At 37.0% G+C, this 17,696-nt stretch overlaps 1 protein-coding gene across 1 annotated transcript in view; it reads right to left on the bottom strand.

Annotated features, from left to right (window-relative positions):
* MSH4 (mutS homolog 4) overlaps positions 1-17,696 on the bottom strand; it is a 128,727-nt gene that overhangs the window by 94,703 nt on the left and 16,328 nt on the right. The window contains exons 3-6 of the mRNA XM_003411227.4: positions 7,332-7,492; positions 5,900-6,010; positions 2,239-2,354; positions 994-1,167 (exon numbers count right to left, since the gene is read on the bottom strand). Of these exons, the coding sequence (XP_003411275.1) occupies positions 994-1,167; positions 2,239-2,354; positions 5,900-6,010; positions 7,332-7,492 (562 nt within the window). The remainder of the gene's footprint in view (positions 1-993; positions 1,168-2,238; positions 2,355-5,899; positions 6,011-7,331; positions 7,493-17,696) is intronic.

The following is a 17,696-nucleotide window of genomic DNA, read 5'->3' as shown; positions in this document are numbered from 1 at the left end:
CACAGGTTGTTTATATTATCTTCTAATAACATTTTCATTCTAGGTTGAGGTATCCCACTACGAAATTTGTAAGCATTATGTGTTGTGCGTGTGTGTGTGTCTGCCCGTCTGTCTCACATTCACCATCAACATTCTCACTACCTCATAAGATAAATTCTAGGGATGGATTAGTCCATGTGATGGTTAAGATTGTGTGTCAACTTGGCTGGGCCATGATTCTCAGTGTTTATATGTGATAACTCCCATGATGACATTTGCTGTGAGTAGCCAACCAGTTGAAAAGGAATTTCCTTGGGGTGTGGCCTGTATCTGCATATAGGCAGACATTCTGGCTTTTTGCTTGCTCTGGGTCCTGCGGCTGCTGTCTTGTCCTGTTCGTCTGACCTCCGGCTCTTGGGACTTGAGCTATCAGCTTATCTGCCGATCTTGGAATTCCTCAGTCTTCACAGCCTGTGAGTGGAGCCCTGCTTTTCAGCTTGCTGATCTTGCATGTGCCAGCCCCTGCAGCTATATGAGTTGGGAGAAGCCTCTATTCCAAACCACGGGGTTGGGATGTTCCAGCCTCTACAATCACATGAACCATTTCTTTGATATAAACCTCTATATATATTTATGCACTTTACTGGTTTTGCTTCTCTAGAGAACTCAGCCTAAGACAGTCCACCAACGAAACCAGTGATCTATTCATATACCACAGACCTAGCTTACCCAATTATTTTTATCTTCTACTCAAATTGATACTTTTAAGCTGGTAATTTTAATTTTGTGGTTATTCTGGACAAAAATATCATATTGAAAATTTTAGTAAAGCAACTAAGCAATTCAACAACAACGGTACAATGATTAAAAATATGTTTATTCAATATTTTTCCATCAAACATTTTTAAAAACTTTAAAGTAACTATTCATAGAAAATTTTGACACAATAAAATATACTGTGTTTTATAACACAGTTTTATACGTTTTATAAGAAAAAAAACTGAATGATCTTACCTACAGTCTTGATTATTAATTAGCAGTTCAAGGTTTTGGGCTGATGATGAATCTATCATAGCTGTTTGTTCACTACCCTGGAAACAAATCTTTAGCGATTTTGGTGCATAAACTGAATTTTGGATAAATTCAACATATTTTAACAAAGCTGCAACAGCTGCAAGGCAGTAATACCTGAAAAATGACCAATGATAAATGACTATACATCTTCAGAATAAAGAAATTACTGCTAAAAAAGGAAAAATATATATTTCATCTTATTATTAGGAAAATTATACATATTCGCATAACCCATGAACCCAGTGCCGTCAAGTCAATTCCGACTAATAGTCCCTTATTTTTTAAAACTAGGTCGATGACCTCTAAAACATAAAAATTAATAAAGATAGACAATTTTCTGAAGTCTGATGTTTAGTGGATATTAAAAAACTCACTGCCGTGGAGCCAATCCCATCTCATAGCAACCCTATAGGACAAAACAGAACTGCCCCATAGGGTTTACAAGGCTGTAAATCTTTACAGAAGCAAATCGCCACATCTTTCTCCTGTAGAGCAGCTGGTGGGCTTGAACCACCAACCTTCTGGCAAGCAGCTGTGCACTTTAACTACTGTGCCACCAGGGCTCCTTTAGTGGATATTAGTGGATATTAGACTCCAATAAATCATACGTTAGAGGACAATATTCAATGGTAAATATATATATATATATATCATTCTAAGTATTTAAATAATGTCCAAAGAGTGTGACAACTTTAAAGATAGAGTCAGGAGGGCCCAATGTATAGGAAGTATGTTATAATCTTGGTGAGCAGTAATCATTGTGATTAAGTGAGGAAAAATGCAGTCTAACCTGGTTCCAAAAAAGTGTCTGTCTAGCATGTTCCAAGAATTATCTGTCCTAAAAATACCATTCCCCATCTCACGCTGAATGTTTTAGGGGCAAAGGTATGAAGTTATACGAACACAGCGTTAACTGTTTCAGTTCTACACCCTCACATTTCTAGTTTCCTATAGTTATTTGAGATTTTCTCTCCAAAGTCAAGTGAGCAGCAACCAGTAAATAGATTACGACTAATCTGATATAAATTAAATCAGCAATCTATATGCTTTTTTTTTTTAAATATCTCAATAATTACTGAATGTGTATTACGAGCCAGGCACTTTTCTCGAAAACAAAACACAAAAATCCTTCCCCTCAAGGAACCCACACCAGAGATTTATTACTTCCCTTAAATCATGACTTACTTCGACTGAACCTCCATTAGGACAGTGCTGAATTCGGCTATGCATAACTGTTCAATGTACTCTAATCCTTTTGTTTCATTGAAGTATTTCCTTTGGATAGTAGTGAAATTAACATTCTGAAAAGAAGTTTTAATTTCAAAATAAATTTTTAAGAGTCATAACACCTGCCCAAAATTGCATTCTTAAACATATTCTGGCACATGAGTAGATGGCTTAAATATTGTCTAAAGTTTATTTTTTATTGTTCTTCACAGTAAAATAAAAAAGGTTTTCTCAGTTATTTACAAAAGGAAAGTAATTTTCCTTGTAAATGAATTACAGCGCAGTTTGTAGCTCTTATTAGACAACGGTTGCATGAAAAAAAAAATTTATTTCAATCTTTAAAACTCTGCTCAAGTTTCTCCTCCTCTACAAAGCTTTCCCAGATATCACCCTCTCCTCCCCATCAGTAATCACTCACCAATCTAAACTACTTTTATACACATCTATATTATTGCATGTATCACACTGAATTACAAATTTGTATTTATATATCTGTTTATCCAATTAAACCATGAGCTCCTCAAAAGTAAACATAACATGTCATTTAAATTTTTCATTTCTATTGCATGGTAGCGTTCTTCGGCACATAGTAGTTGGTGAATAAATGTTTAATTAACTGAGCTATGTTAGGTACAATAATAAAACATTAATTAGCATGAGAATCTCTGCCTTCTAGTAATTTTATTCTACAGCAAAAACATCACACAGGTTTTACACTCAGCCTTACATACTCTATCATAACTGAGAAAAGTTAGATCCTTAAAACGTGGTAACTGAGGAAGATGAAAATACTAATTCCACCTATGAGACCTATGAAATGCTGCCTTCATGAGATAAATTTAATTTATTTAGAATACAGACAGGGAAAAAAATGGAATTTTTAAAAAAGACCAGAAAAAAGCATGAAGTAGTAAAGTAAAAGGTTTACCTACTTTAAATAAAAGTAATGAGTAAGAAAGGTAATATAAAAACAATGGACTATGAAAGAGCTATAAGACAACAAAAATCATGAGTAGGTAGGTAATTTGTTATGTTCCAAGATTGTTTTAAAAGTTACCTTATCTAATCTTCATAACCATATAAGCCTTATTAACCCCAATTTCCCAATAAGTAAATTCTGAGAAGTCAGGTAACTTTTCTAATATCATACCGTCAATAAGTCTCAGAGCTAAGACTGGAACCTAGATGTCTTTGACCACAAAGTCCATGTTCCTTCTACTCATTCACATTGCTTCTGATCTAATAAAGGTCTTTTTATGGTAAATGTGGTAATTAATAACAATAATAATGACAATAATATTGATTTTTCCTCTGCTTGTAATTCTCTTACCCCAAATATCTCCATGGCTCTCTCCCTCACTTCCTTCAGGATTTTGCCCAGGTGTCACCTTATCAGCGAGGCCATCTATGATCACCCCATATAAAACAGAAATTCTCTAGGAAGTAGGTATTATTATTGTCTCTATTTACTGATTTTAAAAAGCTAAAGCTCAAAGAGGTTAAGGAACTTGCTCAAAGACACTTAGAGTCAGGATTTGAATCCAGGGCAATCTGACTCCTCTATTCTTAAGAACTAAGTTAAACTGCTTTACAACTCAAGTGCCATGAGTATATGTTGTTTTTGCCTTTGGAGGACTCATCTAGTCCACACTGCATGTAGTTCTGGTAGGACTGTCAATTACAGTGTCCATCCCACAAGAAAAATCACATGCCCCAGGATTAATCAATCATAGTACCTCTATACTCAGCAATATCAATTTGTCTAAAATGTAGGACCGGGAACCAAGCCGAACTAGTCAGGACCCTTCCCTGGGATTTATATGTGGAAACTGGAAGAAAGTTCTTTTTCCTCTGGGTTGACTAAGCTGAGATGACATCAGCCTGGAGCCACGAGCAGTCATCTTCTCAAACCTCATGGAGGAAACCAACATGCAGCAAAAAAAAAAAAGGGGGGAGGGGATGATTCTGGGGATAGGATCTATACAATCATTCAACTTTCCAGTTACATAAGCCAGTAAATTTCCTTTTTTGTTTAAGCTGCTTGGAGGTGGACTTCTATTATTTACGACCAAAACACTTAGTGCTCCTGATCAGAACAACAACAACAACAAAAAACCTAAAGTTGAAAAGGAATATGTTAATATGAGTGATGAAAATAGTTTGAAGTAATGTATGAAAGAAAAAACGAATAAAGAGAAGTCTAATAGAGACAATAGATTTAGAATAGGGAGCAGTTCTGGCAACAGGTGAAAGATAGTTTAGCTACACAGTATCTCTAATAGTACCACAACTCTCAGATAACTGCAGATACCGACTATAGTAAGAACCAAAAGAAACTCATTGGACCCTAAATCTCAGCTTGGTTCCAAATGTGTTAGAGTAAAAGATAAGTCTACAAATGTAACAAAATATAACATTTTGAAAATAATTTGCACTCCTCAGGAATGATTCCAACTGCAAAGCTGTCTACTTGGTTTGCAATCACAGACCCCATTCCACAAACACAGATTTGCTAGAGGGAAGAGATAATCTATCTGATAAGCCACTGCCATCAAGTCAATTCCAACTCATAGTGGCCCTGTAGGACAGAGTAAAACTGCCCCATAGGGTTTCTAAGACTATAAATCTTTACGGAAGCAGACTGCCACATCTTTCTCCAGCAGAGTGGCTGGTGGGTTTGAACCACCAACCTTTAGGTTAGCAGAGTGCTTTAACCACTGCGCCACCAGGGCTCATGATAGAGAAGCCTTTATAGAGGTGGTGAGAGTTTGTTGGATAAGGTTCCACAGTACTTCTGTGTCATGGTCCACAGCTGGAGGCTAGGGTAGCAGGCTAAACATGAAGCATTATGTGCTACCAGTGGCAAGTGAAACAAGACTGTGACACAGATCAGATTTCCTGGAAGAAAAAGCATTTGTTCATAGGTGGTATTCCCTATAAGGACAAGAACTTCAACTAGACTGACAACAGAGAAACTAGTTTATGGGAAGCTATGCCTAAGGAGGAAGAAAGGCCTGGAGATCTACTTCCAAAGATCAGCCAGTGAAAACCCTATAGATCACAACATTCAGATTCTGTTGTCCACAGGGTTGACACAACTCAGAGGCCAACTCAAGGACAGCTAACAACAAACAACATGCCTAGCGGGGGAGTTCCTGGGTGGTACAAATGGTTAACACACTTGGCTGCTGAGCAAAAAGTTCGAGTCCACCCAGTGGCACCTTGGGAGAAAGGCTTGGTAATCTACTTTTGAAAAATCAGCCATTGAAACTACAGAGCATAGTTCTACTCGGACAAAACTGGGGTTTTTATACCTAAGAAGGCCTATGCTTTCTCTGAAGGGTCTGCTCCCTGTATATTCTGTGAAATTTCCTGATTACCTAAAACATTTTTCCTTTTGTTTAAAGTAGATCAAGAGTGCCAGCTTAAACAAGTGGATTTCCTGTCATTATTATTATCTGTATTAATATGTAATTCCTTTGATTAGGACTTGTATTTAGTAATAATTTTAGGCTACTAAATATGAAGTTAATAAAACTTTTTCATGATATTACAAAACGGATCTTAAATTAAAAAAAGTAGCTCCTAAAAGCTACTATTGAGAATAAAAATTAATTACCTTGAAATTTTCTGTGATCAGAGTAAATAACTTGGTTGAATTCCCCACAACACAGGCAGTATTTGACATTATTATTTCCAAAGGTGATAAAATTTTGAGTTTAGTGATCACCTGAAATAGTTTAAGTATACAATTTCTTAAATGTAAGCTTAGGATGTCCTCTAAAACAATGTTTCATATTTTAAAAGATAAGTACTTAAAATTAAGTCATAAATGCACAAAATTACAACTGTCTTAATTATATATTTCAATCAAAACACATTTCTAATGATGATATATTAAACATATATCCTATAAATCAAAATATAAAATATTATCATAAACATAGGATATATTTTATTAACAATAGTGTGAAATAGCTCTAAGCCCAAAAATTTATTTGAACTTCTGAAATACGTACTCCTAATATAATGGTTTTTTTTTTTTAATAAATTCTTCTGCTCAGTATTTTATCAGTTTCTACGAAAAAATATAAAGCCATTCAATAGCATAACTATGATGATACAATCAGTATAGCAACACCAGATGTAGCTTTTAAGTTGGGAGTACAGAAACACAGATGAGAAACATCTGCCTTATGCCCTGTGTTTCTCACATATAATGTACATTTCTTAGAACTACTCTAGGCACAGAAACTTTTTAATCAATTTTCCTAGCACTTCTGTTTTTAAAAAACTTTCTTTCTATTCTTTTAAAACTGCATAAAAATGTGAAATACCCAGAAATGATGTTAATATAAAGTACTAACATCATTTAAGTTGTTAGGAATATTAAAAAATTAAATATTAGAAAAAAAAAGACCTAGGTACTCAGGGAATTTGGGGGAAAGAAATAAACAATTAATCATTAAAAAATAAGTATAATTTTTAAATAATAGTAATAGATTTAAATAACTTTTTAAAATTTAAAGAAATTAGGGGTAGACTACTTTTACCAGGTAGGTCACATAAGCTCCCAAGATGATAGGCCAGCGGCCCAAATTAATGACAAGTGTGTGAAATGAAGGCAAGATAAGATGTGAAAACAAGAAGTAAAGAGATAAATTAAGACTGATCTAAGATGTCAGGTTTCCTTAACTCTGGAAAATAAAATTCAAATACAGTTCATTGAGACAAACATCTGGAGTTAACACCATCATTTATATTACTTTTAGAATGAGGCCAGGAATTATTAATTTGAAGATATTAATTTCAGAAACTAATATAATAGAAACATTGGAGTTGTTAAGTAACAGCAAAAGACATTCTTTTTAGGACAAAAATACATTTTAAAATTAAAAATGAGATGTAAAACAATTTTATTTTAATTTAGAGTCATCTACATGGGAGCAATGGTGGATAACCTTTTTTTCCCAAAAAAGTAAACTAGAAAAGCACGACATCAAATCCTGCATACACTGTATCAATGATTTTCTACAATTATAAATACTTACCTTTGCATATGTTGTGTTGTCTGCAAACTGGGACAGTATAATTTGTGGGTTTTTTAAATCAATACTTGCCATTCCTATTTCGCCTCTGGCAAGTCCTCTTCCTTCAACAACAGCTACAATAACTGACGGTGAATGCACAGAAACTGCAGATGAGGATGTAACTATTAAAATTTTTCAAATAAAGAAAATGTAAAAAACATTAATGATAATAATCTCTAGTTTTTTTTCTTAAGATCTCATAGCACCAAGTCTCTAGGACACGCCTATTAGTAACCAAGGAAGTAACTTTTTTTCTTCTCAAAAAAGAACTTTTCATTATCCAGAAAAAATAAAAATGTCAATTATCCAAGTATTTCACCAAAACTTAACTTTAAAATTATAATTAATAAATAACACATTGTCTTATTTTACTGGAATGGAATCATAAAAGGAACACTGAATTTGGGGGCAAAAAACCTAGATTATTTACCTTACTGTGTCATTTAAAAGCTATTTGAGTTTGGGCAGATTTTTTCATAATATAATAATAAATCACAAAATGTAATAAAATAACTGTCCTGCCTAACTAAAAAGCTGGCTGGAAGAATCAATGGGATAATATAAATGAATATATTTTATAAAAATATATATATATACAATTATAAATTCTTATTATGAGATACTTGTGTAAAGTGTAAGTAAAAATTATAACAAAATAACCAACACTTATTAAATACTACATGCCAAGAATATTCTAAATTCTTTACTTAGATTAACTCATTTAATTGTCACAAAAATCCTATCTGATAAACTATTTTTCCCCCATTTACTAATAAGAAGACTGAGGTAAGGAGGGACCTGGTAGAGTCAGAACTGGCACCCAAATAGCCTGGTTCCAAGTCAGTGCTCTTAACCACTACATAACTGCTAATTTTCAGATATGTGCTTTACAAACTATGAATGTTCAGATAAGTCGTTTAACCTTTCTAAAGCTACCATTTCTTCACTGCAAACTAGAAATACCAATACCTATGTCATAAGGCTATTGCAAGAATGAAATACAATAATACAGAAGTGTTTTGTAAATAATCTGCAGTTGTTTAAATATAGAACATTATTTCTGGTTAAAAAAAGTCAGACTAAAAACATCTTAAATTTTACTTTCAAAGAAGCAAAAGTATATTTTATTCCCTTTTCAACCTTTAAATTCATCTCTTTCCCCCTCTCCTTTCCCTCTCTGACCTAGATTCCTTTTTTCTCTTATAGTCTTTTATTATAATGCCTATAAATATACATATGCATTTATGCTGAGTCAGTAGTCAACTTCAGAGTTTATTTAAAAATCTATTGTTTAGATCTCAGAAACTTTTCCTCGTGAAAGCAATGTTACAAATGATGGTGAAGTTTATGTTAGGTCTGTAGAAGTCAGCTTAAACTCTACTATAACTGTAATAGAGATGTCCTTCCTGTTTTTAATCGGAAGATAATACCAACTTCTGGTGGAAATTCAGTATGCTCGGAACATATCTCCCCTGAACTTCTCAAGTAACATTTACTCTGTTAACTCTCTGTCATAAATAATATTATAATGAACATCTTAGTACATGAAACTTTTTTGTGGATTTCTTATTATTTCCTTAAAATGGATCCTAAAGAGTCAAATTACCAGGGCAAAAAGGAATGACTATTTTTAAGGATCTCAACAGATACTTCCAAATTTCTTTTGAAAAATTTTGCACCAATTTGTGTTCCCTCAGTGGTTTATAAGAAAGGCCAATCTTGTTGTATCCTCACCATGATGCTCTTCTGAAACATTATTATTGCTAACTTAATGGATTGATCCTTAAATGCATTTTTTTAATGACTACAGAAATCAAACATGATTTCACATATCCAAACCAAAAAAACCTGTTGCTGTCGAGTCGATTTCAGACTCATAGCACAACCTTACATGACAGAGTAGAACTGCCCCATAGGGTTTCCAATGAGCAGCTGCTGGATTCAAATGGTTAGAAGCCTACCTCTTAACCACTATGCCACCAGGGTTCCTTCACATATCCAGTTGGTATCTATATTTTCTCTTGTGAAAATCATCTGTTTATATCCCTTTTATACAATTTTTATTGGGTCTTAATGTTTTTCAATCTGTTTTTATGATAACTTTATAAATCAATGACGGTAATTTATATTTGCTACCAATCTTGATTTTTTTTGCAACCCCAAAGATTTCTATTTTTGTATAAACAATCTTCTCCTTTATAATTTCTTCCATTGATTTTCTAATAAGAAACTCTTCTTCCATTGAGATATTTGATATTCATTCCTATTTTCTTGTAATCTTTTCAGTTTTTTTGTTCGTTTTAATATTTCACCTACGAAAAATCTTGGAGCAGTAAATTTGGCTGCCCACCATGTCTGAAGTAAACGATGGCCAGAGGTACAGATCTATACTCGTTCATGGGCCATTGCTAACTCTTTAGCTGAATGGTCAGAGACTTGGAATAAACAAAATTGGAAGACTGGTGACATGGAAATTTGGGGAAGAGATATGTGGACGGGCCTCTGAGAATGGACCTCTCGAAAACTGTGAAAACATTTGTGTCCCATGTGAATGCCCATCAAAGGCTATCCATTACAGAGGAGACTCTATAATTATGTGGACAAAATAATTTTCTCTGTGGATATCAGCCAGTTTCTTACCCCAGTTACCCCAGTGCTTCTTCCTCAATGGACCCATGAATAAAGTGTCCATAGTGGCAGGAATGAAGGCTATGCATGGGCTCAATGGCATGGAATTCCCCTTACCAAGGCTGAGCTGGCTAATGCTACTGCTGAGTGGCTAATCTGCCAACAGTCGAGACCAATATTGTGTCCACAGTATGGCACCATTTCTCAGGTGAACCAGTCTGCTACCTGGTGGCAGGCTGATTACGTGATCACACCATAGAGGGAGTAAACATTTGTCCTCACTGGGATAGACACGTATTCTAGATATAGATTTGCCTTCCTGTCCATAATGCTTATGTCAGAATTACCATCTGTGAACTCACAGAATGCCTTTTCAACCATCACGGCATTCCATACAGTATTGTGTCTTACCATGGAATTTATTTCACAGCAAAGGAAGCATATCAATGGGCTCATGTCCATGGAATCAGCTGATTTTACCATATACTTCATCATCTAGAAGTGGCTGGTGTAACTAAAAGATGGAATGGCTTACTGAAGACTCAGCTATAGAGTCAAATGGGAAACAACATCCTAAAAGCATGGGGCTCTATCTTACAGGATGTGGTTTATTGAATGAGAGACCATTAAATGATGCTAGCCAGATGACCACTGCCAGAATACACAAGTCTGGGAATCAAGGGGTGGAAATGGGAGTGGCTCCTCTCACTATGACAAATACTAACCCACTTGAATAATTTTTGCTGCCTGTCCTGGTAACTTTGAGCTCTGCTTGTTTAGAGATCGTTGCCCCCAAGGCAGTAATGGCTTCACCAGTAACACAACAACAGTTCTACTGAATTGGAAGATGAGACTGCCATCTGGCCATTTGGGGCTTCTTATTTATGCTACTGAGCCAACAGGCAAAAAAAAAAAAAGAGGGGGTTAATCCACTGGCTTGCATTATTGGTCCTGATTACCAAATGGAAATCATGTTGCTAGACACAATGGAAGCAAAGAGGACTATATCTGAACCCAGGGAGTCTCTGGAGCACGTCTTCCTACTGCGATATAAAGGTTAATGGAAAACTAAACCAAAGCCGAAAACTAAACCAAAGCCAAAAACCAAACCTGTTGTAATTGAGTCAATTCCAACACACAGTGACCCTATAGGACAGAGGAGAACTGCCTCATACAGTTTCCAAGGAGCAGCTGGTGGATTCAAACTGTCGACCTTTCAGTTAGCAGCCAAAGTCAACCGCCGCACCATTAACACTCCAGTGGAAAACTACAACAACCAAAAAAAGTGGCAGGATGACTGAGAACTTAGATCCTTCATAAATGATAGTTTGAGTCACTCCACCAGGTAAAAAACCCAGAGCAGCTAAGCTTCTGGCTGAGAGTAGGGAAATATAGGATGGATACTGTCTTTGTCATCTAGTGCTGCTATAACAGAAATACTACAAGAGGATGGCTTTAACAAAGAGAAGTTTATTCTATCACAGTCCTATAGGCTAGAAGTTCAAATGCAAGGTGCCATCTCCGGGGGAAGGATTTCTCTGTCAGCTCTGGAGGAAGGTCCTTGTCGTCAATCTTCCCTTGGTCTGAGAGCAATTTAGCACAGGAAACTCAGGTCCAAAGGACGAGCTCTGCTCCCAGCACTGCTTTCTGGGTGGTATGAGGTGCCCATGTCTCTCTGCTGGCTTCTCTCTTTTATATCTCAAAAGAGATTGGCTTAAGATACTACCTAATCTTGTAGACCTCATCAATATAACTGCCACTAATCCATCATATTACATCATAGTAATAGGATTTACAACATATAGGGAAATCACATCAGAAGATGAAATGATAGGCAATCATACAAGGGAATCACAACCTAGCCAAGTTGACAGATATTTTGGAGGGACACAATTCAATCTATGACATTCTACCCTTTGGCCCCCCCAAAATTCATGTCCTTGCCACATGTAAAACATATTCACCCCATCGTATTATAAAAAGTCTTAACTCAGTTCCAAGTCCAAAATCCAAAAATTCCTCTTCATCTGTGAAATCTAGAATACAAGTTATCTGCTTCCAAAGTAAAATGACAGAGCAAGCACAAGCTAGATGTTTTCATTATAAATGGGAGAAATTGGAGAGAAAGAAGGCATAGCAGGCACCAAGGAAGTTAGCAGAACACATTACATTTGCCCTCAAGGGTTGAAAATAATCCTCTGCTCTCTGAGTCTGCCGTTCAGACTCTAGGTATTAGCCACACTCTCCAGATTATGAGTGAAGGCCCCTTGGCCCTGGGCTTCAGCTCCACTTTCCAGGCCCATTGGGACAGCAACTCTGCTCTCTCAGCTTTAGGAGCACCATTCTCCAAGTCCATCTGGTTGGCAGCTTCTCTTAGAAACACCAGGGCCATGGCTCCACCCTTTGAAACCCCAGAGGTCCAGCTCGGCTTCCTGTGTTCCCCGTCTCTTCAGCTTCTGCTTTCTGGTTTCTTGGCCTCTTGGCTCCTCGGCCCTCATGCCCACATCTGCCCTCCTGAGGCAAGTGTTCCAAAGCTCTGTAGCTCCACCAATAAGTGCCTGTAGGCATCCCACTCTGCCAGTAAACTGCAGCCAGAAGACACTAAGCTGTCTTGCTCTGTGGGTCAGCAAGCCTAGCTCCACTGATAAGGGCCTGGAGGCACCCTGCTCTGCCAGGAAGCCTCCTGTGCCAAGGCACTCGGCTCTCTTGTTCTGTGGGTCAGCTCCAGGGCTGTCTGGTGCTGGTCTTCTGGTTCTGCTGCTGCCGGTCCTCTGCTGCTACTTTTCACCATTCGCGCCGTCTCCGGTGTTAACAGTTCTCCTCACTTCCTTTCTGAGTCCTCCATCCATTCACAGTTACAAAACTACTTCCAAATTTCAGGAAGTAGCACCCCACTCCTGGTACCATATTCTGTCTTGGTCATCTGGAGCTGCTGTAACAGAAATACCATAAGTGGATGCTTTAACAAAGAAAAGTTTATTCTCTCACAGTCCAGTAGGCTAGAAGTCCGAATTCAGGGTGCCAGCTCCAGGGCAAAGCTTTCTCTCTCTTCGACTAGAGGAAGGCCCTTGCCATCAGTCTTCCCTTGGTCTGGGAGCATCTCGGTGCAGGAACCTCAGGTCCAAAGGACAAGCTCTGCTCCCAGCACCACATTCTTGGTGGTATGAGGTCCCCATGTCTCTCTGCTCGCTTCTCTCTTTTATATCTCAACAAAGACTGGCTTAAGACACCACCTAATCTTGTAGACTTCATCAATATAATTGCTGCTAATCCATCTTATTACATCATAGTGATGGAATTTACAACATATAGGGAAATCACATCAGAAGATAAAATGATAGACAATCATACAAGGTAATCATAACCTAGCCAAGTTGACAGATATTTTGGAGGGACACAATTCAATCCATAACAGATACATAAAGAAGGAAGCCAGAGATATCAACTATGACTTCATGACAGAAACGAAGACTATAGCAGCTTTACATATTTTCTCTGTGCCTGTTATATGCATGTGTTTATTTGTATATACTATGGAGTCCCTGGCTAGTACAAACAGTTAAGTGTTCAACTACTAGCCAAAAGAGGCACCTCAGAAGACAGGCTTTTGCTTCTTGGCAATCTGTTTCTGAAAGGTCACACCTTATGGAGCAGCTCTACTCTGCACACCTGGTGTCACCATGAGTCAGAATCAATTCAATGGCAACTAAGAACAACATTTATGTATATTAACAACTTTATTCTTCTCTCCCCTTTCTGTTTAAAAAAAAAAATTGTACACAAGATATTGAAGGTTAACTTTACAATTTAGTCTTTAGGTAACAGAATATTTAGTGGATTGTGACTGAATTAGAGATAATACAGCCTATGATGGATGAATATTGGGACTACGAGTCTTCCCATTTTGGGGATGAGTGAGAACTTCTTCACTGGTAAAAAAGATAGATGTACCTGGTTAGATACAAATTTCAAGTTGTTTTAAGGAAGTCCAAACACATGAAGGATATATATGGAAACTGAGTGGCCAAAGGGATGGACTATGCCAGTTATCAATTTATTGTCTCTCCGCTCTAAATTTACCCTTCAATATAAATTCGGCAGTAATGGATGAAATTCCTTCAAGCATTTGTCCTTGAAAGTGAGCATGATGCTAAGCTTTCTCAGCAGAGGACAGTGGGAAAAGAACTTTGCAGGATGAAAAGGCTCAACTGCATTTTCCAGCTGCAGCACGGTGGGTCAGCAGTGTGGGTATAAGAACAACAGTGGTGCTCTGTGCCAGCTACCCACCCAGAACGTGCTATCCCTCATCAATCTGAGCCCCAGCATGGCATAATGATCACTTTCCCACTGTCATTTCTATACAAACATCCTGCACTCTAGGCCCTCTGCCTGCACTGCTGTCCTGATTCCCTCTGCTATTTCATCCTCTTCCAAAGTTTGTCTCCCACAGTCTTCTTAATGCCATAGTCCTCCTGACAGAGAGACCTGCACACCCACATGCCACTCACCTACCCTGCCTGCCTTCTGTTTGCCCTGGGACTGCAGGTCACCTCTGGCCTAGGAACCAGCAGGCTCAGCCATTCAGTGGCAGTTCAATTACAGCTTCTCCAGTGTGATCTGAACCCCAGCCTTGAGACAGAGCCCATGGTGGGATCCCTTTCCGAATTTGTCCTTCCCTGAGTACTTCCGCTCAGCCCTAAGTTGTCATAAAGAGTTTTTTAATATTTTAAGTCTACTCTTTTATGATAGTTTAACAATTTCTTGTACTTCCCCTGTTTAATCGCTGTATGGTTCTATCTTTTAATTGGATCCAGATGCTAATTTCTGCCTTTATGAAATTTATAGTCCAGCAGAGAAGACAGAAATTAAAATAGCAATTTTAGAAAAATACAGAGTAAAATGGGAGCACATAGCAGGGACAGTTAACTTAGGTTTTCAAGGGTCACAAAAGATTTTCTAAAAGAACTAACATGTGAACTTACCCATTAGTCCATTGATGTTGAGTCAATTTCAACTCATAGTAACCCTATAGGACAGGGTAGAACTGTCCCATACGGTTTCCAAGGCTGCAGTCTTTACAGAAGCCAGCCTGCCATATCTTTCTCCTGCAGAGCGGTTGGTAGGTTTGAATCAGGTGGCAGTGAAATGCTTAACCACTGAGCCACAAGGGCTCCTTTTTCTAAGCTTATGCTTGAAGAATAAATAGTAGTTGGCCATATGAATAGGGAAAGAAAGTTTTCTAATCAAAGGAAACGGCATGAACAAAGGCCTGAGGGTGAGGTACAATGTTTAAGGTACTGGGAAAAAGTTCAAAATGGTTGAAACACAGAATATAAGAGAGTGGTCTGAGATGATGCCAGAAAGGCTGGCTAGAGTGAGATCACTCAGTCCCTCATTAACTACGTCAAGAAATTTGAACCTGATCTTAAGAGAAATGGGGATCAAAAACCATTAGAAATAATAAGTGGCTGACTATAAAAATCAATAAACAAAAATCAATTGTATTTCTATTTACCAGCTGTAAACATTTAGGGAATGTAATTTTTTTAAAGACAGTATAATAGACACAAAAATAATAAACGTACCACAGCAATAAATCTAATAAAAATGTATAAAACTTCTTTGCAGAGAATTATAAAACTTTATGAAAAAACACTAATAAGACCTAAGCAAATGTAGAGATATCTCTTGTTCATGATAGAAAGATTCAATATTTCAATTATCCCTAAAAGAATCTATTGACTCAGAGATAGCATAATTCCAATCAAAATCTCAATGGTTTTGTGGGGGGCAGGGGGAGGTGTTTGTGTGTGTAACTTGATAAACTAGTCAGTAATTAATATGGAAGAGCAAAGGCCCAAGAAGAGTCAAGACTATTCTGAAGAAGAATAAGGTGGCCAGTGGAGGGTGAGGGTAGTAGCACTTCCTTGCTAGATATCAGCACTTATTTTCAAGATAAAGGCAGTATGATATTGGCACAGAGATAGATATAACAACCCATGGAAAATAAAAGAGCTAGAAACAGAACCATACATATGTGGGCCTATGATAAATGAAAAAGGTAGCACTACAAGTCAGTAACAAAGGAAAGATAATCAAGAAATACAAATTATCTCTACGGGGAAAAAATGAAACTGACCTCCTACCTCATGTTATAAAAAAAAAAATTAATTCCAGGTAGATTGAAAACTTAGTCATGAAAAGCAAAACTTCAAAACTCTTGGGAAAAAAAAATGGGAGAATATCCTTTTGATCTAGGACAAAGATGAAGTTTCTAAACAAGATACAAAAAGCAATAATGATAAAAGAAAACACTGATAAATTTGGCTCCATTAAAAATAAGAATTCTGACTTCTGCTTCTGGTAATGGTGGACAGGTTATTTCAATCAGTTATTTCCACTAAAGACAATAAACTCCTAGACATAGTATAAACAAACTTACAAAAAAACAAAAGACCTTCTTAAAAGCATTAAAGAGTTTTATGAATATGTGTGGACGTCTCAATTTGTACACTTTAAATATGTGCAGCTTACTGTATGTCCATCAGACCTTAATAAAGCTATTAAAATATGAGGTCATACTGACACTTCCAATTTAATTTTTTAAAGTATTAGACAGCAAAAAGATATTAAGGAATTTCTGGGCCAAGATACAAGTAACTACATGAATCCAGACAGGGAAGCCTAGCACAAGTAGCCAACTTTCCCTTGGGATCATTTTTCTATCTAAAAGACTGCAAGTAAAAAAAAATGGAAAAACATATACCATACAAACATTAACCAACATAAAAGCAGTGCTGCTATAGCAAATGCAGACAAAATAAGTTTTAAGGCAATAAGTATATCCAGAGATAAAAAGGGTCATTTCATAGTGAAAAAAAATTTGATTCACCTGTAAAATAAAACAATTCTAAATTTTTACACTCCTACTAAAATGTTTCAAAATACGTAATACAAAAAATTAATAGTACTATAAGTAAAAACAGACAAATTCACAATCATAACAGGAGACTTTAACGTACCTCTCGCAATAATTGACAGAATAGACAAAAAAATCAGTACTGATAGAGAAGATTTAAACAATACAATTTTTTTTTAATAATTTTTATTGAGCTTTAAGTGAACGTTTACAAATCAAGTCAGTCTGTCACATATAAGCTTATATACACCTTACTCCATACTCCCACTTACTCTCCCCCTAATCAGTCAGCCCTTCCAGTCTCTCCTTTCGTGACAATTTTGCCAGTTTCTAACCCTCTCTACCCTCCTATCTCCCCTCCAGACAGGAGATGCCAACACAGTCTCAAGTGTCCACCTGATACAAGTAGCTCACTCTTCATCAGCTTCCCTCTCCTACACATTGTCCAGTCCCTTCCATGTCTGATGAGTTGTCTTTGGGAATGGTTCCTGTCCCGGGCCAACAGAAGGTTTGGGGACCATGACCGCCGGGATTCCTCTAGTCTCAGTCAAACCATTAAGTCTGGTCTTTTTAGGAGAATTTGGGGTCTGCATCCCACTGATCTCCTGCTCCCTCAGGGGTTCTCTGTTGTGCTCCCCGTCAGGGCAGTCATCAGTTGTGGCCGGGCACCATCTAGTTCTTCTGGTCTCAGGATGATGTAAGTCTCTGGTTCCTGTGGCCCTTTCTGTCTCTTGGGCTCATAGTTATCGTGTGACCTTGGTGTTTTATTCTCCTTTGAT

This window comes from Loxodonta africana, chromosome 3, assembly GCF_030014295.1.
Source record: "Loxodonta africana isolate mLoxAfr1 chromosome 3, mLoxAfr1.hap2, whole genome shotgun sequence".
Classification (NCBI taxonomy): Eukaryota; Metazoa; Chordata; class Mammalia; order Proboscidea; family Elephantidae; genus Loxodonta; species Loxodonta africana.
The sequence above is the reverse complement of the archived record's forward strand: the minus strand, read 5'-3'. Positions and strand labels throughout refer to the sequence as shown.